This window comes from Manihot esculenta, chromosome 4, assembly GCF_001659605.2.
Source record: "Manihot esculenta cultivar AM560-2 chromosome 4, M.esculenta_v8, whole genome shotgun sequence".
In the NCBI taxonomy this organism is placed as follows: Eukaryota; Viridiplantae; Streptophyta; class Magnoliopsida; order Malpighiales; family Euphorbiaceae; genus Manihot; species Manihot esculenta.
In genome coordinates, this window is record NC_035164.2 from 1,919,536 (window position 1) to 1,939,604 (window position 20,069).

Consider the following 20,069-nt stretch of genomic DNA (forward strand, 5'->3'; position numbering starts at 1 on the left):
ATAAACAGCCGAATATAAACACTTCGATGTTGACTCTTAATTTTTCTTTTTTTATCGTTTTTTTTTTTTTTGAATTGAAAATCAGAGATTGAGGGAGTAGAATTTGAAATTTCTCGGATTTACTCGGATGTACTTACCACCAGGCTAAATCTGTGAGTTATCGTATTGTTATTTGACCAAACAATCTTGATATATATATATTATAATCCACATTGGATTAATTTTTGATGTTTGTGATGGGGAAGAACTTGTATTCCTTTTTTCAATTTTTTGGACTAAATGTGAATAAGAGGGAGGAATCAAGTTTAGAATTAGTAGAAATCTATTTGGAATTAACCTTTTTGTTTCATGGAAAAAAAATATCTATAGAAAATATTTTGTCAGACAACAGAGTTTCAGAAAAATCGTTTATTTTTTATTATTTAATTATAATATATATTTAAAAAAGTGCTTATAAGATTAATGTACAAAACCTTGGATAGTGTAAATAAAATTTTCAAAATTTAGGGACAATATTTTATTTTAATTATTTTTTTAAAAAATACCCTAATTTTCTCTTTGTCTAAGAATATGTTTCCAATTCATCAATCTTTCTAAATCCCCTGAATGTTAGAAAATGTAAAAAAGAAAAAAAGTTTTCTTAAGAATATTTTTGCAAAGCAAATAGTCCTAAATTAAAATAATTTTTTTTCTGATATATGATGTGGGTCTTGTGGTAATTTATTTAATTTAATTGTTCTAGAAAAATGCAGTCATTGATTTTTTTTTTAACTAAAATTCATTAATTATAATACAATCAACTGTTATAATAAAGAATTTAAATATTAAAAATATGAAACCAGAAATATTTTTTTCTTTTTTCCAATTAAATTGTGGTGTTTTAAAATAATCTACCAATAGTTGAAGCCAGTTAATTATAATTATCTAATAAATTCATCCATGCCTAGCTATTACTTAGTCCAAGGTTTGGAAAATGTCACAATTACATGGAGGCTATAGCTGTCAATTTCACTTGTTAGATTATTTATTATTTGAAAAAATTATTATATAGTCCAATGAGAAAAGCATTTTCTAATTTAAAAAACACAATAAAATATATCTAACATTTTAAAATGTCTATTAATTAATCTATCTGTTATTTTTAATAGTAAATATTATAATAAAATTTAAAATATTTTTAATATGGAGTGACTAATTAATAATTTTTAAAAATATAAGAGATTAACTAATAAATTTTTTAAAATTATATAAATTAAATAATAAAATGAAATTTTTATACTATAGGGCAAAATAATATTTTTTTCTTCTTATTATTATTTTGTGATAGAGAGAGAGCAAGGCTTTATATAGGGTAAACAGCAAAAATGAAACATGGAAAGTTCTATGTATTAGCTTAATTAGCTCTCTAATTGATTAATTAATTAATTAAAGCTTTTGGGAACTGATTGAACATGTCTGTCATTTTGACTTGTATACATCTCTGAATATTTATTTTTTTTAATTTTTAATTGTGGAAATCCAACTATTCTCTCTTATTTTAAAAGGCACCAAGCTGAAACCCTCACCCTTAAGTTTATGTAGAAAGTGTGAAATTTTCTTAGAGGATATTCAAGCCATCAGACAGAGAGAGAGAGAGAGAGAGATGGGAAGAGCTCCTTGTTGTGACAAGGCAAATGTGAAGAAGGGACCTTGGTCACCAGAAGAAGACTCAAAGCTTAAAGATTACATAGAAAAATTTGGAACTGGTGGGAATTGGATTGCTCTTCCTCACAAAGCTGGTAACACAAAGATCAAACAAGTTTCATCTCTCTCTCTCTCTAATGGATGCTTTCTTTTCTTGGTTTTTACTTTTAAAAATTTTACTATTATTTTTTTACATGTGAGTTTCTTGATGATCAGGCTTGAAGAGATGTGGAAAGAGCTGCAGATTGAGATGGCTAAACTATCTGAGACCCAATATTAAACATGGTGAATTCTCTGATGAAGAAGATAGGATTATCTGCACTCTATTTGCTAGCATCGGAAGCAGGTACCTTAAACATTTCCAATCTCTTTCCCTTGATCATTTCTTTTTATAAAAAAAAAAAAAAGAAAAGGAAAGAAAACCCAAATGGGAAACTGAGAAAAGGAGAGAAAACAGAAATTTTTAGGTTAGAGAAAGGAAAAAGAAAAAGTTTTTGAACACATCAAGAATATCCCATTTTTGGATAATTGCTATGCATGCATGACAAGTTTTAGATCCTAAAAATCAAGACCTAAAATTACAGCTATGGAATTTTTTTCTGCTTACAGTCTTATATTTTGTTTCCCTAACTACAGATGGTCAATTATAGCAGCTCAGTTACCAGGAAGAACTGATAATGATATCAAAAACTACTGGAACACCAAGCTCAAGAAGAAGCTCATGGCCATGGCTTCTCATCAATCTCAAAGGAAATCTGTACCATTCTCATCTCCTCCTAATCATCAATCTCCACCATTATCATATAACTCACTCTCATCTCTCTACAAAGACTCTTCTGCAGATTTCAGTATTTGTTTTGACCCCATTTCACCAATCCCATCAAATCTTTTAGCCACAAACTCATCTTTCCTTTTTCAAACCCAAGAGCCAGCCTTGTTGAATCCCTTGCAATACTATCACCCACTGAAAGATAATAACAATAATTGTAGCAGCAGTAGCAGCAGTGGGAATAATAATCTGCTGGTTTTTGGAAGTGAAGCAAGTTGCAGTTCTAATTCTGATGGGAGTTGCAGCAAGATCAGCTATGGAGGGAGCAAAGAGATCATCAAACAAGAAGAAATGGGATTTCAAGGCTTTATCTCAAATGGGTATGAAGAGAATCAAAAGTTCATGCTAAGTGGGGATTTGAACCAATGGACAGAGAAGGTAACTGGGTATTTTGGAGAAACCCTAGCATTGGATTATTGTCTTGAGGATGTTAAGCAACTGATTAGCAGCAGTAGCAGTAGTAATAATAGCAGTAATAATTACTACTTCCTTACTGATGAAAACAAGACACGAGAGAAGTTCATGTACTACTACTACTGATGAAAATAATTATATTATATTTATATATTTGAATGATTTTCATGGCAAGTAAAATCAAGAAAAAGAAGATTTGATGGGATAAGGTGGAGAGATTTCAGATAAGACTTTGAGTTTCTGGGGGTTTGTGTTATTTTCTGATGAAAAATATGAAACATTTCTTCTTTTGACAGTACATGGATTTGTATTATAAAAAAAATAAAAACTCTTTTTTTTTCTTTTTTTTTTTTTGTGCATTTCTTTAGGTTTTGACAGATATGTTCATGACTACTCTTCACTAATTCCATGAATGATGTACTTTCTGCCCTTCACTCACCTCTCTCAGCAATCAGAAATAATAACGTTCTGAAAATTTTCATAATAATTAATTTAATACATAATAATTAATTTAAAATTGATGATGATCAAATTTCTACGCTCAGAAATAAAATCAAGCCCTAATAAGAACATCAAATTTAAAATCTACCAAACTCTTTTCAAACTGAATCTCAACCTAATCAAAAAATTAGGCCGGACAGACGTCACATGCGGTCTCTTCCGAAGGAAACTCAATCTGGTGATGTGACCAGAGAAAAGAGAGCAGGTCTGATCACTTTATAGCTCTGTCTACATGCACGTTCGGAGAATTAAATAGTCATTTAATATAAAAAGAGGTTTTGACATATCCGTATGTACGGATCTAGATGACTAACGAAAAAAAAAAAAAATAAGAAAATAAAAATATTTTTCTCTCCATGTAAATTTACACAAGTCACTAAACTTTATTTTCTAAATTTTAAAATATTAAAAATTATTAAATAATTTAAAATAAATAAAAGTTATATTAAATTTTCTCGGTAAACGTATAATTTTACTTTAGAAAAATGTCACAGAATATGCATACAGCTTCATATTATTATATACAAGCTTGAACAAAGTTAAATATATGGTGGTCCTCTCTAGGTTTGATATTATGATTATTTTTATTGGTTGAAATATCTCATGAAAAGGCCACTTTACCCTTCAAATTATAATGGTAGTTGAGATGTCAAAAGGGGTAGTTGTGGTCATTAGACTGCTAGAGAATCTTTTACATGAACTAGCTAGGTCTGACTCAAACCCCCCTTGAGAACTTTGTCTATTACAAAATTTTGAAAAATTAAGAAGCTGATGATATGAATTTTGGATTTTTGTGGAGCCACAAACTTTTAATAATTAGTCATAATCTCAGTCTTTCTTTTGTTTTTTATGCAATATTATTTTTTATTAATTGGTAATGTAACACGTTAATTTACTCAAACATTTTAATTTTTTTTATAAAAAATAACATAAATTATAATAATAATCAATCATCCTTAAATTTTATTTATTCTGAAAGATACTGATCCAAGAGAATAACGCTGATTTAAAATTCATAAAATTTTTTTAGTCAACTCATTCTACGTCTTAAACTTTAATCCAGATATGCGAAACATGTTAGATCGATTGTAAATTTAAATTCAACAGAAAATAACGATAATGTATCGTGAAAAAAAAAAGTAAATTCAGTCATTTTATAATTTTATCTGCATACATATCGAAAGAAATTAAATAATCATTTATTACAGAGAGATTCTAATATATCTGTATATGCAGATTTAAGTGACAGAAATAAATGACATTATAACAGAAAAATCGTTAAATATTATGGGTGAATAAAAAAAATAATAAAAAAATATTTTCATCCCCATTTAAATTTATATTTACACTTTAAATTTAAATTTTATTCTCTAACTGTTAAACATAAAAAATAATAATAATAATAAAGTTTTAAATTAAATATAATAATATCAGCATATCCATTTGATTATCTATAAATGACAAACAGATCACGACATGCAAACTCATATAGATATTTAAATTGGTCTAGAAATTACAGTAACGAATGGGTTTGGATTATTTTAAAAAAATACTTTTATTCTTGGAAAAAAAAATGAATTTTGAGAAATTTTAGGAGAAACAAGAAAGAAAATAATTAATATAAGATCAAAGTGACAGGGAATCCCCATTGGGAAGCAGTCCATGATAAGTTCCAAAATAGCAATGATCACAAGGATCTGTGTCAGACTTCCCCAGCTCAGCTGCCTCCATCATTGTTCTTTTCTCACCATTCATAGGCTTGTTTGATTCAGGGAAGTCACTTTAATTGGGTAAGTTTAAAAAAAATTACAATACTTTTTATATTTTTTAAAAATTTTAAATTTTTTAATTGAATTACTCTAATTAAATAAAGCCATAATTTAGCCCTAATTCTTGTTAATATACTAGATTTGCCTATTTAATTTCTATTTAAGATCAGACAATAACATTTTTAAATTGATATTCAAAGATTAAGAAATTATAATTATTTTACTTGAAGGCTAATTTTTTAATTATATCTGTTTTAATATAAAATAAAATATTAAATTTTATTAAAATAATAAAAATCATTATTAATAAAGACAACAATAGTGAACATGACTGATTGCAACTGCCAGCTATTTAATTTCTTTAATCCAAATTTTATTTTTCATTTAATTTTTCAAAGTGAAAAATGCATTTTTCTAGTGGAAGTGTAAAGGTCAAAACGTGTGACACATCACATACAGACAAGTCTCATAGTATAAGAAAATTTCTCTTAATTATAAATTAATACTATAATTTAATTAAATTTCTATAATTATATTTTTAATTAATGTGAATAGAGAGAAAATTAACAGATGGGTTTTGGAAGTTTGCATGAAAGCACCTGATCTTCTTCAAGCTACCCAATCAAATATCAACCATTGGACCTTTGCTTTAACGCCTATCATTTTATGCCCTCCAGTTGGATATTGAACAACCAAAATTTACCTTTAAATCTCAACTATGCTGGATATTGAAGAATGATCTTGCAGAGCTTTGGGTTGAAAACCTTGTTTAAGCTTCCTCTGGCTAATACAGCAGTATTAGCAAGCAACAAAATTTTATTGGTAATTGGTGGTTCCTACCATATCTTGGGACCCAGGCCCATCCACGTCAGGAACAGCCCATGAGGACTTTTATTTCATTAAAAAAAAAAAGAAAGAAAGAAAATAGGTCATCTACCACAACCACACCTGCCAAGGTATTATCATTTTGTTACTGAAAATAGGTCATCTACAAAATGCACACAACAGGACAATGACTTCAATCAATATTTTGTAATAGAACTGAAGAAAACAAGTCTTGAAATGCCCCACTTCTCCTGCAACAAGGCAAATCATAGTTTAAACACAAACATGTTTTTTATATACATCACATGTATACATCAAATTCATAGGATGAAAACAGGATCCTTAAAAGGCGAAAAAGAGAGAAGCAAGTTAGTCATTTACCTTGTTAGAGTAGAGTTGGATATCAAAAGCAATATAAAGTCTAGCTAACTTATGATTGCTTAAGGCTAACAGTCAACAATAATGAAATAGATGACACTGCGCAAAATATTACAGTAACAAGGTTTGTCAACAAAGCAAGTGGTAAACTAACTTATCAGATGACGAAGTAGAAGACCAGGTACCCCCATTGATGCATGTATGCAAGGAACCAGACAGAATTAAGATACATATATGGTTTTAGCTCCCTGGCAAAAATGTATGAAACAGACTTTTATCAATGGCATAAACAGATCCCATATAAGAGAGGCTAATAATGGGCTAGGGAGTAAGCCAAGAAAAATGTTGGTCTTGCATTTTAGCAGACTAGATCCTAAAAAATTTCATGTAGTAGTGATGACAAAAAGAAATCTATGACATATAAAAAGGACATGAATCGGTGTATACTGTACAAACTATCTTATCCTGAATGATAAGCTGCAAAGAATCGATAGTCAAAAGAAAGCAGGAAATGAAGAAGAAGACACTTGTTCAGGAAGAGAACGAGGAAGGACAAGCTACCTTAAGTTTGTGTCCATTATCTCAAGCAGCATTGCTAGTTGTTTTCCCAATAGTCTTGAGGTCAAAGATTTCAATCCAGTAACCATCGGGATCCTTAATGAAAGCTATCCCTTTCATTTTCCCTGCAACCAAATTCACAGATTTAAGCAACTATAGAACGTATACTCATTCGAAGGATGAAGAAAATAGCTCCATCCCTTTGACCCAAAGAAAACTGTTTTACACAGTGACAAATATGGCCATGAGTCACTGTTTACTGGGTCAAGAAAAGTTGTTTTCATTATCAGTCCCTAAATTCTTAAATTTGATCCTAATTCATTCCCCTTCTAGCTTCTAGCTTCTAGCATTAACGGACCTGAACTACTGATCCAGTTAGTCCGTAGCGCCGAATTTTCTGAATCATTCTTGTACTGGTATTCTAGCAATTCATTTTCCCCTCTTTTTTCCATTATACATGCATGCTAAACTTGGCATTACCAAACTTTTCACCATTTACTTCAAAAAATAATGATATTTTCTTTTAGCAGACAAACAACTTGAAATCTAAGGCTGGACTGATGATCAATGTGTCCCAAAATATCAATGATGAGAAATAGTTACTATGATTTTTCTACCAATACCAAGTATAGACCATTTGGACTTAAGCATATTTGTTACAGAAACTAATATCGACAGTTTCAAAATGACATAATGCTCAGCAAATCATATTGGTTTAATAAATATATTAGCCCCTGAACTATTTAAGAAAAGTGGATTGCACCATTTGACCATTTATTTTGACCTGTTACACCATCTATTTTCTATTTTTGACCTATTACACCCTTCAATCAATAGACAATTTTTCAAATTTACAGAATAAAAAAATAATGAAATACATCACTTAAAATAATTTCTCATTTTTTTTAATTTTATAATGGATTAACTTGGATAATTTATTCAATCATCTATTATTTATTTGAGCAAACTGTGCTTATCAGTTGTAAAAATTAAGGGCATAGATAGACTAAAAAAAGATTAAAAATTGAGGGGACATAGGAGGAAATAAAATATTAGGGATGCAATATACATTTTTCAAATATTTCAGGGGCTAATTTATTTATTAGACCAATTATATTGGCCAAGAGGTTTCTCACCATCATCAGGTTTTTTTGCAAACTCCACCCCTAGACGTTCAAATCTCTCACATGCCTTGTACACATCATCCACAGTAATACCAATATGTCCTGAAAAACAAAATATGACAAACTTCAAATCAGCCACTAAATGATTTGAGAATAAATATCCACAAGTATATAATATGCACAGCAAAATAAAAACACACTAATATCATATGTTGTTCAACTAGCCTCTCTAGGAGAGTCATAAATTTCAAGGATTAAATCCATTTTGTTAATTGGCATGCAGCTTTGCTTGTTCTCAGGGGTTTATAAAATAAATAACTTAATTCTAAATTGTAGCTGGTGACAATTCAGTCACAGTATTCTAAGTAGTCAAAACTGCTATGAAAACTTTGTACCATAAGTATTCAACAGTTCAACAACATGGATTCCTTTGTAGGCTTCTTTGTGGTGCTTCAAAGAGTAGGCAATAAAGTGACAAAAGATAACAACTGGCTCATAAGGACTAAATCTAGAGCAATGGAAATCAATGAAGACTCCTACTTCAGATAAGGCCCTAATATGCGCCTGTCAGTTCGAATTCAAATCATGCAAATACATCTAGTGGCATAAACATCAAATAAACAACTATAGTGAGACAAGCCTTACTGAGCAACATCTAAGCTACTTTCAAATTTAGTATTCTCTTAAAATAATTCCAGACCATATTCTCAGGGTGGTCAAATTAAAAGCAATTTTGGAAAGTTTTATCCGCCAAATATCAATTTTGTGGCACCAAATCCAAAAAACAACACATCAAAACCATCGATCCAGTTATTTGATACCCTTCATAACTCATATATGCTGTAAAAGGGGAAGAAGAGAACGCACAGCAATTACATGCATCAAAAATACAAAAATACCAACTGGAGTGTACATAGACAAGCATACCAAAGCCCCGAGGATCTGAATTTCCATTGTGATATCCTTTGAAGTCAGGATCACTTTCAGTACCCCAATTACTGTAAGAAGTTTATTATTGTTATATATATAAAAACACAGCGCACCAAAAGGAGAACCATCTTGCAAATAAATAGAGAAGACTCATGTTTATCAGGCATTCTTACTGAGTTAATTCTATTGTAGCCTTCTGACCAAAGGTCCAAACTGTTCTTTCAACTGGATCACTCGGAGCTGATGCTGGATTCTGTTCAAACAGATATGTATATCATAAATGCCAAGCATCACATACATTTTACAAATACACACTGGAATCAACATGTGGCAAAAAGATACAAAGGGCAAGGCAAAACTGTCATCAATTTCAATAAAGGGGATTAAAGATATGGTGAAATGTACTACCTCATAGCCCATAAAGTACAAGCTAAACTTCATGTCTGGAAAATCTAACCTCTTAAGCAACCTGAAAATTTGTTTGACAAGGTAAAAATTCATAAGCCTGTACAATTCCCAAGTATTGAAGTTGAAACAGCATTATAATATTCTACCATGATCCCAGTTGTAGATGCATTCTAGCTTACCTGAGATGATATGAATCACAATTCATTACTGCATTGGCAAATTAAACTAGTAAACTATAGTAGCAGCATATGCATATCTCATATCAGGTGGCTTACAAATGGTATCTGAGAGTGAAAGATCCCGGCCTAATAATAGATGGAAATTGGGATGCAGCATAGAAATACGTTGGAAAATTAGTATCATCTTGAAAATAATATTTAGATTAAGAAATGCTATAAGTGAAAATTAATGTGCAGCATTCAACAGAAAAAATAATAATAACTAATATTTACTTCCTTGAGAGAGAGAGAGAGAGAGAGAGAGAGAGAGAGAAGGAAGCTGTTCTTAAGTAATTCAGATACCACAAGATATGGATAAGATTCAAGGTTTCTGACGATTTAAAGGCATAAATGTATGAAGTTGACAAGGTTCTAGCTTTAACTTATAAGAAAAAGAAGGCCTAAACCAAAGATCTGGTGTAAACCGTGTAATAATGAAGGAAAAGAGAATCAAATATCAATAAGGCCAAGGACAGAAGGAATTAAGAGTGAATGAGCCAACAAAAATAAAAATAAAATAATCCATGTTTATCATTAAATAATTTTAAAATATTAAAATAAAAATTAGTTTTTGTCACAAACATTTTGAAAAAAAATTATTATTTTGATTCTATCCTAAATTAAAAAGTTTGGGTAAATTGGGTCAAAAACTTATTTGGGCAAATTAGAGGAAAAAATGGGATTTCTATCACAACAAAAATATTTCACTGAAGGTTGAATGTTTTCCATTTGAAGGTAATAAGCAAAGAACAAACATACAAGTTCAGATGCCAGATATACTGTAGAGACCTGTATAAGAACTGAATGAAGAAGTTTCGAGTTTGAATGCAAAATTCATTTAAAATGCAAGCTTAATTCCAACAATTCACATCACAGAACAACATGAACCCTTGACAAAGAAAAGCTGAAATAAATAGATAGACTCTCGACATGCCAATTCATTTACCAAACGAAGTAAAAAAACAAAGGAAAATACCCAAATCAAAAGAACAAAACTTACATCATGCCCAATACGCGAGAATAGAAATCGAGACTTATCTTCGGATCCTTAATTCGATACATCTGCATATGAAACAATCGCATCAAGACCCATAAACAAAACGCCAGCAAACATGAAAATTAATATAGAAACTTTTGTGGTCTTACAGTTTGTTGCATGAAGTATCCCTTGGTGGCTTCATCGAGGGTAGTTTGGAGACCAGGATTGTTGGCTGGCGATTCCTTCGGCTCCGATGCCATTGAAATCAGTCTTAATCGATTTGGGTTCTGCAAATAGACACGGAAATGAGTGGAAATGCGAAGAGAAAAAGGAAAAGGAAATGGGTATCGAGTCCGAGCTTTTTTCTTCAACCTTTGAGCTGAGACGGTGAAGAGACGGTGGGATTGAAGATAGTTTATTAATGGGGAACCGAAAGAGAGCAAGGCGAGATAAGGAAGTCGCTAGAGACGAAGTAGCCATTGAAGTACTGACGTTGTGTTATATGCAATGGGCATTTGCGATGACATTTGGATGTTAATTTTACCTCGTTAATTTATTAAAATTTTGTAATTCTTTTTGCATCTTAAATCTCATAAATTTATCATCAATCAAAAATTTCATAAATTTATCATCAATCAAAATGAGATTTGATCTGATGATAGTTGTCCCACAACGGAAAGAAAAATTTGAACATCGTAATTCATAGTACTTTACCGAAATTGGCCACTCTCCTCATCAAGTTGAAATTTCATGAACAGTTATCATTATAGAAAATAATTTAGTAATAAATTTTTATTACACTTATAATCAAACCTTTTACATAAAAATATATAAATATAAAAATAAAAATATATAATTTTTATATAATTACTATTAAATTCAAAATATTATATTACACTCAATTTTTTTAATTTATTAATTTAAATATTTATCACTTCACTTGTTTTTTCTTGTAAATTAATTATTCAGTATCGTTTTAGTCGTATCAAACTCTTTGTTTGAATTTAAAATTTTTAAAAATTTAATTAAATTTTTTAAATATTTTTTATTTGAAATGAATAAATTTATTTTTTTATTTGAAATAAAATTAAAATTTTAAATAATTTTATAAAATTCATTTAAATTTTTTTATATAAAATGAATTATGTTAAAAAAGTTAAAGATTTTAATGATATTAACTATTGATGGTAAAGACCATATTAACAATTTTTTTAGGGGCTTAATCTACACATTTTTTTAGGCCAAATGATTTTAAAACATTAATATTAAGTTAGGGGATTAATCTACACAGTAAAGTCCAAGTGACCATTTTTTTAGGGAAAATTACTTTTTAGTCCCTGAAATTTAACGTAATTAACACTTCTGTCCCTATATTTTGGCGACCCAACACTTAAGTCCCTCACTTTCTCTTCCGTTCAAATTCGTAGTCCTTCTGTCCATTTAAACCGTTTGGTCAAAGAGTCAAAGGTGAGATGTGATAATTTTTTCCAAAAATACCTTTCTCTCAATGTGAAATTCCAGAAGAAGAAGAAGAAGAAGAAGAAGAAGAAGAAGAAGAAGAAGAAGAAGAAGAAGAAGAAGAAGAAGAAGAAGAAGAAGAGGAAGAAGAAGAAGAAGAAGAAGAGAAGAAGAAGAAGAAGAAGAAGAAGAAGGAAGAGGAAGAAGAAGAAGAGGAAGAAGAAGAAGAGGAAGAAGAAGAAGAAGAAGAAGAAGAAGAGGAAGAGGAAGAAGAGAAGAAGAAGAAGAAGAAGAGGAAGAAGAAGAAGAAGAAGAAGAAGAAGAAGAAGAAGAAGAAGAAGAAGAAGAAGAAGAAGAAGAAGAAGAAGAAGAAGAAGAAGAGAAAGAAGAAGAAGAAGAAGAAGAAGAAGAAGAAGAAGAAGAAGAAGAAGAAGAAGAAGAAGAAGAAGAAGAAGAAGAAGAAGAAGAAGAAGAAGAAGAAGAAGAAGAAGAAGAAGAAGAAGAAGAAGAAGAAGAAGAAGAAGAAGAAGAAGAAGAAGAAGAAGAAGAAGAAGAAGAAGAAGAAGAAGAAGAAGAAGAAGAAGAAGAAGAAGAAGAAGAAGAAGAAGAAGAAGAAGAAGAAGAAGAAGAAGAAGAAGAAGAAGAAGAAGAAGAAGAAGAAGAAGAAGAAGAAGAAGAAGAAGAAGAAGAAGAAGAAGAAGAAGAAGAAGAAGAAGAAGAAGAAGAAGAAGAAGAAGAAGAAGAAGAAGAAGAAGAAGAAGAAGAAGAAGAAGAAGAAGAAGAAGAAGAAGAAGAAGAAGAAGAAGAAGAAGAAGAAGAAGAAGAAGAAGAAGAAGAAGAAGAAGAAGAAGAGGGTTAATTTTGTCAATTCACGTGTCCCAAACGGCTATTTTGGATGGAAGGACTATGAATTTGGACGGAAGAGAAAGTGAGGGACTTAAGTGTTGGGTCGCCAAAATAGAGGGACAAAAGTATTAATTACGTTAAACCTCAAGGACTAAAAAGTAATTTTTCTTTTTTTAAAAATATCTTTATAAAGCTCCATTTGTTTTTTTTTTTAAATAATGGAAGAAGAAGAAGAAGAAGAAGAAGAAGAAGAAGAAGAAGAAGAAGAAGAAGAAGAAGAAGAAGAAGAAGAAGAAGAAGAAGAAGAGGGTTAATTTTGTCAATTCACGTGTCCCAAACGGCTATTTTGGATGGAAGGACTATGAATTTGGACGGAAGAGAAAGTGAGGGACTTAAGTGTTGGGTCGCCAAAATAGAGGGACAAAAGTATTAATTACGTTAAACCTCAAGGACTAAAAAGTAATTTTTCTTTTTTTAAAAATATCTTTATAAAGCTCCATTTGTTTTTTTTTTTAAATAATTTTAGTAAAACATTTTTAATATTTTTATATTTAAACATTTAAAAATTTATTAATAAAAAATATATTTTTAATTAAAAAATAAATTATTTTAAAAAAAAACCTATTCTTCTTAAAATAAAAAATTCATTTTATACACGTTTAAAATTTTATTAATATTTCCATGTATAAAATTTTTGATATATTTTATTTTTAATTAAAATTAATAATTAAATATAAATTATTTTATATAAATAAATGACGCAGAAGAGTACTAATTAGCTATTATAATAGTGGCTAAATAAAAACTTTTAATTAACTTTTGATATTGAATATCTCGATTAGGTTAAAACATTATACACTTAGATCATAAATAAGGGCTAAAAATTAATTTTCCATAATAAATTCTCTTCATTTTTAAATATCAATATTTTTGGGGTGAAAATGCTAAATATTATTTTTATTTTTTATATAAAAAATTAAAATTAAATAATTTAAAGAAAAATTTACAATTTATGTTTTTGGACATTATTAACGACTCAGTTTCTATATTTTCAGAAATCTATTAAAATATTATTATCTTTTCTCTTCATCAATAAAATAGTCTTTCTGTCTATTTTTACCGTTAAAAATATAGTAAAAGATTAAATTATCCTCCTTTCTTTCCCTCTTCTTCCTCTTCCTCTTCCTCCTCTTTCTACTTCTTCATTGATTCTTTTTCCTTCTTCTGCTTCTTCTTTTTTTTCTCCTCCTCCTTCTCCTTCTTCTTCTCCTTCTCCTTCTCCTTCTCCTTCTTTTTCTTCTTCTCATTCTCCTTCTTCTTTTCCTCCTTCTTCTTCTTTTTTCTGTTTTTTTCTTCATCATTGTCATCTTCTTTTATTTTTCTTTTTTTTTAGGAGGAGGAATGATTATTTCATTGATCGAAAGAAACAATAAGAATATTTTAATATATGTGAGAAAAGATATAAACTATTTCGTTGATAAAAAAACGATAATGATGTTTTAATATATATGAGAAAAAATAAAAACGTTTTAATAGATTTCTGAAAATTTAGGGAATGAACTATTTCGTTGATTAAAAAAAACGATGAGAATGAACTATTTTGTTGACAGAAATAAATAATAAAAATATTTTAATAGATACGATAAAAGATAAGAACTATTTTATTGAAAAAAAATGATAAAAATATTTTAATAAATATAAAAAAATAAAAACGTATTTTTTAAAAATATAGATACTGTATTTAATAATAGTAATATTTAAAAATTAAATAAGAGATTTTATTTGATGGTAAAATTAAACTTCAAATTTTTTTTTAGTATTTCTTATTTATTTTTAATAGATAAACAAATCAAAAGACTATTTTATTGATAAAAGATAAAAATATTTTAATATATTTATAAAAATTATAAATTTCTAAAAATTAAATTGTAAAACTGATTTATACTATTAAAATAAAATAAAATAAAATTTAAAATTAAGTAATTATATATAAAATTTACCTTAAATACAAACAGTGGATTAAATAAACTTGCATATTAGCATCGTAACACAACGGTTATCCATCGTTCTCTTAAGAGGACGACCTTCATCAACAAAGCCCTCCATCAGTTTTGTCGTTTTTGTCTTTTTCATGGTTGTTATCTGCAACTATCACTCCAAGATGATTTTTTTTTTTGGCTCTGGTATGGTGCCCACTTCTTTAAATGATTAAATCCGTGCCACAATCTCTAACAGAGCAAATTCCACTAGTTTTTTCCTCTGAATTTTCAATGGAGAGATCTGGGTATGGCAGAGATGGAATTTACAGGTCGCTAAGACCTACTCTTGTCGTCCCTAAAGATCCCAATCTCTCAATGGTTTCATTTCTCTTTAGAAATTCCAATTCTTACCCTGACAAACCAGCTCTTATTGATGCAGATTTATCATTAACCTTATCTTTTGCACAGCTCAAATCCATTGTTATCAAGGTCTCCAATGGCTTACGCCATCTGGGTATCTCTAAAAATGATGTTGTTCTCATCTTTGCTCCCAATTCTTATCAGTTCCCTATTTGTTTCCTGGCCATTACTTCAATTGGTGCTATAGTTACAACTGCAAATCCTCTTTACACTGCCACAGAACTTTCTAAACAAATAAAAGATTCAAAGCCTAAGCTGGTGATCACTGTGCCTGAGTTGTGGAACAAAGCTAAAGGTTCCAATTTACCAGCTGTGTTTTTAGGTTCCAAGGAGTCTTCATCTGTTGAGCCCAATTCAAGAGTCAAGAGTTTCCATCATCTGGTTGAGCTAGGAGCGTCTAATTCTGAGTTCCCTGTGAGTAACGTGAAGCAAACTGATACAGCTGCATTGTTATATTCTTCAGGAACTACAGGGACTAGTAAAGGAGTGATTTTGACTCATGGGAATTTCATTGCAGCTTCTTTAATGGTCACTATGGATCAAGAAATGGCAGGTGAAATGCACCATGTTTTCTTGTGTTTCTTGCCTATGTTTCATGTGTTTGGATTGTCTATTATCACATATAGCCAGCTGCAAAAGGGCAACGCTATAGTGTCAATGGGGAAGTTTGATTTTGAGATGGTTTTGAAGAACGTAGAGAAGTATAGAGTGACCCATTTGTGGGTTGTTCCTCCAGTAATACTTGCTTTGGCTAAACAGAGCTTGGTTAAGAAGTATGATCTCTCTTCATTGCAGCATGTTGGCTCTGGTGCAGCTCCTTTGGGAAAAGAATTGATGGAGGAATGTGCCAAGAGCATTCCTCATGCTGCAGTTGCTCAGGTAGTTGAATGAACCTCTTAAAATTCTTAGGAGAATCATAATTCATATACGACAATGTCAAAATTTCCATATTCAAATGATCTGATCCAGTCATTTAAACTCATGTAGAGGATTCAATTACTGGTAATTTGGGAGTACAAACCATGATGCTTTCATTTTGACGCTTGCTTTGGATTTTAGCAAAATTTATGATATATTGATCTAAAATGTTTATATTGATGTGAGATGGTTCTTTGGAGTTCCGAACATATATATAAGGTAATGCTTTGTGTTTTGAGTTAGCTATCTAACTGAAGTTTGAGGCTATTTTAGAGTTTATATATTAGGGCTTCTCTGAAATTAGCAAAAATACCTGAACCCCATGTTGTGACTCTTTAAGAAAGTTCATTGTCTTTTTGCTTCTAAAACGAATGTTATCATTAATTGGGAAAACAAAATATTGATAATCCATAACTCTTAATGCCTTCAATGTGCAAATGAAATGTACAACTCTGAAATTCTTAAAAATTGTGCAAACTTTTTAGTTACTATTTACATTTTCTGCTGATTGATAAATTGTATGACAGCCTTTTCAGTAACACTGATGAAAGAAATGTAGAATTCTCAAATTCTTGAAACTTATGCAAATCTTTTACTTACTTTTTACATTTTCTGGTGATCGTTAACTTGTATGACAACCTCCTCAGTAACATTGATGAAGGATTCATGATCTAGGGTGAGACTAAGCTGAGACTGTATGGTAAATTTATATGTTCATGATACTGGCAGCATTTATCAATGTGCATTATTTTACAACAGAATTTGAAAAAAAAAAAGAGCATCCATGCATACTCTCTAAAATTTGATGAGCTGCTATAAGTAAGACTTTTCCTTCTGATTCATGATGCTCACTTTGGTTTCAGGGTTATGGTATGACAGAGACCACTGGTATTGTTTCAGTAGAAAATCCAAGAATAGGTGTTCGACATAGAGGTTCAGCTGGAATACTTGCTTCTGGAGTCGAAGCCCAAATAGTCAGTGTAGATACTCTGAAACCTCTCCCTCCAAATCAGTTGGGAGAAATATGGGTTCGAGGACCCAATATGATGCAAGGTAAGAGAGCTTAATTTACTGCATTTTCGCCTGAGTTCTTCACAAACCGGGTACTAAAAATCCAGTTCATGAGCATTTATTTCCGCCTATTACAAAAAGAAAATGTAGACTGCTTGTATTGACTCCTCTTTTGGGTAATTTAATTCATAAAGCATTTACTTTTCACCTAACAGCTATCCATTTCCTTTTGAAAGTAATACCAAACTGCTGCTTTCTGGTGTAGGCATGTTAGCACTGTAGCTTATATTGACTAGTCACATATTCATAGCGGTCCTTAATGATTTTGAGGTTTGTGTGGTCATGATTAGATCTTTAACCATGTTTGATCTGGAACAGTATGACAGCCAATAAATATACTATAATATACTTTTAACTCCTCCTGTTAGCTCTGATATGCTAGTCAATTGGGCCACTAGATCTCCTCTGTATGGATTCAAATTCTTAATTCTCTCTATTTTTAAGTCGTATCTAGCATCTACTACCAACATCGGCAATTGTCAGGTGTTATTTGGCAGGACTTCTAGTGTAAATTTGCTTTTTTCTCAATAATCACATTCTTTTGACAAGACTCTGGAAATACGCTTGATTTCAAGAATTTTCAAACAATGTCATGATGCCAATTAGAAGTACACATTGGCATATGTTTATATACTCTCCAAACTCTATTTCTTTTGAAAATTACATCTCAAGGTATTCATTCTTAAGGTAAAACAGGTTCAATATATTTACATGCCAGGAAAAAATTCTCAAATATAACCTTTTTCTGGTACTTTAGTGGACGATTTTGATAGTAAACTTGCCATTTACGATATCTTTTCAGCTTGATATCAGGTTCAAACTTTGAATTGGCTGTTCTTCTTTTGGAGTTGTATATCAGGCTTTCAACTTAGTGTTGCATTGTTTTTAACTTAATTGTCAGGATATCTCAACAATCCTCAGGCCACTAAGCAGACCATAGATAAAAAAGGTTGGGTACACACAGGAGATCTTGGATATTTTAATGAGGACGGACAACTATATGTTGTTGACCGTATTAAAGAGCTCATCAAGTTCAAAGGATATCAGGTAACTTCTAAGAAAAAGAAATTGAAAACTGCATGCAAAATTGTTTACAACCTGTAAGATCTGTGATAACATCTTTAATGAACTTTGTAATTTGGCATTGGGTGGCTACTAAAGTGTTATTGAATTTGTTTATCGTCCTAGGTTGCACCAGCTGAACTTGAAGGGCTACTTGTTTCTCACCATGAAATATTAGATGCTGTGGTTATCCCGTAAGTTGAATATACTCATTTTTGCTACTTGCATCAACACGTAAGACGCACCATTCGTAATTGAGTCACTTGCACCTTGTAGCTTTCCTGATGCTGAAGCTGGTGAGGTCCCAGTTGCATATGTTGTGCGGTCACCCAACAGTTCACTGACTGAAGAAGATGTTCAGAAATTTATTGCTGATCAGGTACGTGACATATGAGAAGCCTCATGAAACCACTTAATTTAGTCTAGTTCATTCATTTTTGGATCCTTTCCCACATCATTTTCGAAAGGCTTCTTCCAGAGCCTGAATTCACTGTCTGATGCAGTCTCATTTGAGGCATTTTGCATTAGCAATAGCTTCTAGGTTCTTGAAGAAAAATTTAAGGCTTGATTGATCTTTTTTTTGAATTCACTGTCTGTACTTCTCTTTACATAGCATTATGATTCACGTCATGTCACCTTTGTAATTGCTTTAAATCCCATGTCTTCATGTTAAAGACGCACGATCCAATTAGCTAGTCAGTTTGAGCATCTCGTCGGCCCTCATTCAAACTTTTTTTTCCCCTTCGTTTTATTTACATCAAATTCTGATTACCTGAGCTAAGTTATATTCTGTTTGAGAAACAACTAAAGAACTAGTAATTTTCAATTTGCATTTGCTGTTATATTCCTTTCCTTCCCCTTCTTCTAAACTAGTAGCTTTGTACCTGCTTAAGTTCACGAGTTGGAGATAAGCGAACTCAATTCGCTGACATCCGCCATAGGGTAAACCATAGCCTCTCGAGCTGCCCCTACTGATTCTACCATACAGGTCAACGAGTGTCTTTCTAAGGTTGAAATATCTGCCATTGCATTTGCTGAATGTGGAAGCAATGCACCTCCGCATTTTCACGAGTTCCTGCGCAACAATGGGGGCAGCTTCTTAGTACCAAAGCTATCTGCTCAACACGTTTCAACTGATTTCTTTTCTTGTTGCAGGTTGCGCCTTTCAAAAGATTGCGAAGGGTAAATTTCATCAACAGTGTTCCCAAATCAGTTTCAGGAAAAATTCTCAGACGGGAACTCATTGAGAAAGCAAAATCTAAGATATGATCTCACATGATTGTTTTTCGGTTGGATAATTTGTGATACGAAGGCACAATCTACAGGACAATGCTTGTAGTTCGTTCTCATCTTCAGATTGTGTAATAAGAAGGAATAAATCTAACATTTTTCTTAGCATTATAGGATAAGAAGGAATATTTATAGTGTTGTTTAAATCATTATTGAGAAAAAATTTATTTTATTGATATTTTCAAATTATAACTTAAATTTAAAGTGTTTTAATCATAATTTTTTAAAATTTTTAAAATATTTATATAATTTAAAAATTATATTAAAATATTTTTATAATTTAATTTTATTAATATAAAAATATCCATTAATTTTTATTACTCTTACCATTAGTTTTCTTGTGAAAAATTATTTGTATGTTTAAATTAATGATAAATTGAATAAACTGAAATTTTAGTACTCGTAAAAA

At 30.7% G+C, this 20,069-nt stretch overlaps 3 protein-coding genes across 4 annotated transcripts; 2 read left to right on the forward strand and 1 right to left on the reverse strand.

The window, feature by feature from the left end:
- Positions 1–1,562: 1,562 nt before the first annotated feature.
- Positions 1,563–3,265, forward strand: LOC110613999 (transcription factor RAX2). The gene is made up of 3 exons (XM_021755442.2): positions 1,563–1,778; positions 1,900–2,029; positions 2,320–3,265. The coding sequence occupies exons 1-3, from the start codon at positions 1,643–1,645 to the stop codon at positions 3,050–3,052; spliced, it is 999 nt and encodes a 332-aa protein (XP_021611134.1). The 5' UTR covers positions 1,563–1,642; the 3' UTR covers positions 3,053–3,265.
- A 2,799-nt stretch (positions 3,266–6,064) lies between these two features.
- Positions 6,065–11,240, reverse strand: LOC110612957 (lactoylglutathione lyase). Of its 2 annotated transcripts, XR_006350365.1 has the most exons (10): positions 10,989–11,240; positions 10,784–10,903; positions 10,638–10,699; positions 9,420–9,480; positions 9,185–9,264; positions 9,009–9,079; positions 8,094–8,183; positions 6,961–7,082; positions 6,554–6,647; positions 6,065–6,272 (listed from the first exon to the last, which is right to left on the reverse strand). XR_006350365.1 is itself a non-coding variant. In XM_021753828.2 (9 exons), the coding sequence occupies exons 1-8, from the start codon at positions 11,094–11,096 to the stop codon at positions 6,982–6,984; spliced, it is 693 nt and encodes a 230-aa protein (XP_021609520.1). In that variant the 5' UTR covers positions 11,097–11,236; the 3' UTR covers positions 6,065–6,272; positions 6,961–6,981. The 2 variants fall into 2 exon arrangements, 1 of the variants encoding a protein (XP_021609520.1); XM_021753828.2 differs by lacking the exon at positions 6,554–6,647 and having other exon boundaries at positions 10,989–11,236.
- A 3,748-nt stretch (positions 11,241–14,988) lies between these two features.
- Positions 14,989–19,858, forward strand: LOC110613764 (probable CoA ligase CCL7). The gene is made up of 6 exons (XM_021755062.2): positions 14,989–16,198; positions 17,101–17,290; positions 18,210–18,355; positions 18,497–18,564; positions 18,647–18,749; positions 19,526–19,858. The coding sequence occupies exons 1-6, from the start codon at positions 15,125–15,127 to the stop codon at positions 19,637–19,639; spliced, it is 1,695 nt and encodes a 564-aa protein (XP_021610754.1). The 5' UTR covers positions 14,989–15,124; the 3' UTR covers positions 19,640–19,858.
- Positions 19,859–20,069: the final 211 nt, after the last annotated feature.

Bases quoted from the DNA above. Each gene is read 5' to 3' on its own strand.
- LOC110613999 (XM_021755442.2), top strand. From the start codon at position 1,643: ATGGGAAGAGCTCCTTGTTGTGACAAGGCAAATGTGAAGAAGGGACCT. The intron at 1,779-1,899 runs GTAACACAAAGA...CTTGATGATCAG, and splicing joins TGCTCTTCCTCACAAAGCTG to GCTTGAAGAGATGTGGAAAG. The intron at 2,030-2,319 runs GTACCTTAAACA...CCCTAACTACAG, and splicing joins TTTGCTAGCATCGGAAGCAG to ATGGTCAATTATAGCAGCTC.
- LOC110612957 (XM_021753828.2), bottom strand. From the start codon at position 11,096: ATGGCTACTTCGTCTCTAGCGACTTCCTTATCTCGCCTTGCTCTCTTT. The intron at 10,904-10,988 runs GTTGAAGAAAAA...GTCTATTTGCAG, and splicing joins TTCACCGTCTCAGCTCAAAG to AACCCAAATCGATTAAGACT. The intron at 9,265-9,419 runs GTAGTACATTTC...CTGTTTGAACAG, and splicing joins TGTACTTTATGGGCTATGAG to AATCCAGCATCAGCTCCGAG.
- LOC110613764 (XM_021755062.2), top strand. From the start codon at position 15,125: ATGATTAAATCCGTGCCACAATCTCTAACAGAGCAAATTCCACTAGTT. The intron at 18,565-18,646 runs GTAAGTTGAATA...TGCACCTTGTAG, and splicing joins TTAGATGCTGTGGTTATCCC to CTTTCCTGATGCTGAAGCTG. The intron at 18,750-19,525 runs GTACGTGACATA...TTCTTGTTGCAG, and splicing joins AGAAATTTATTGCTGATCAG to GTTGCGCCTTTCAAAAGATT.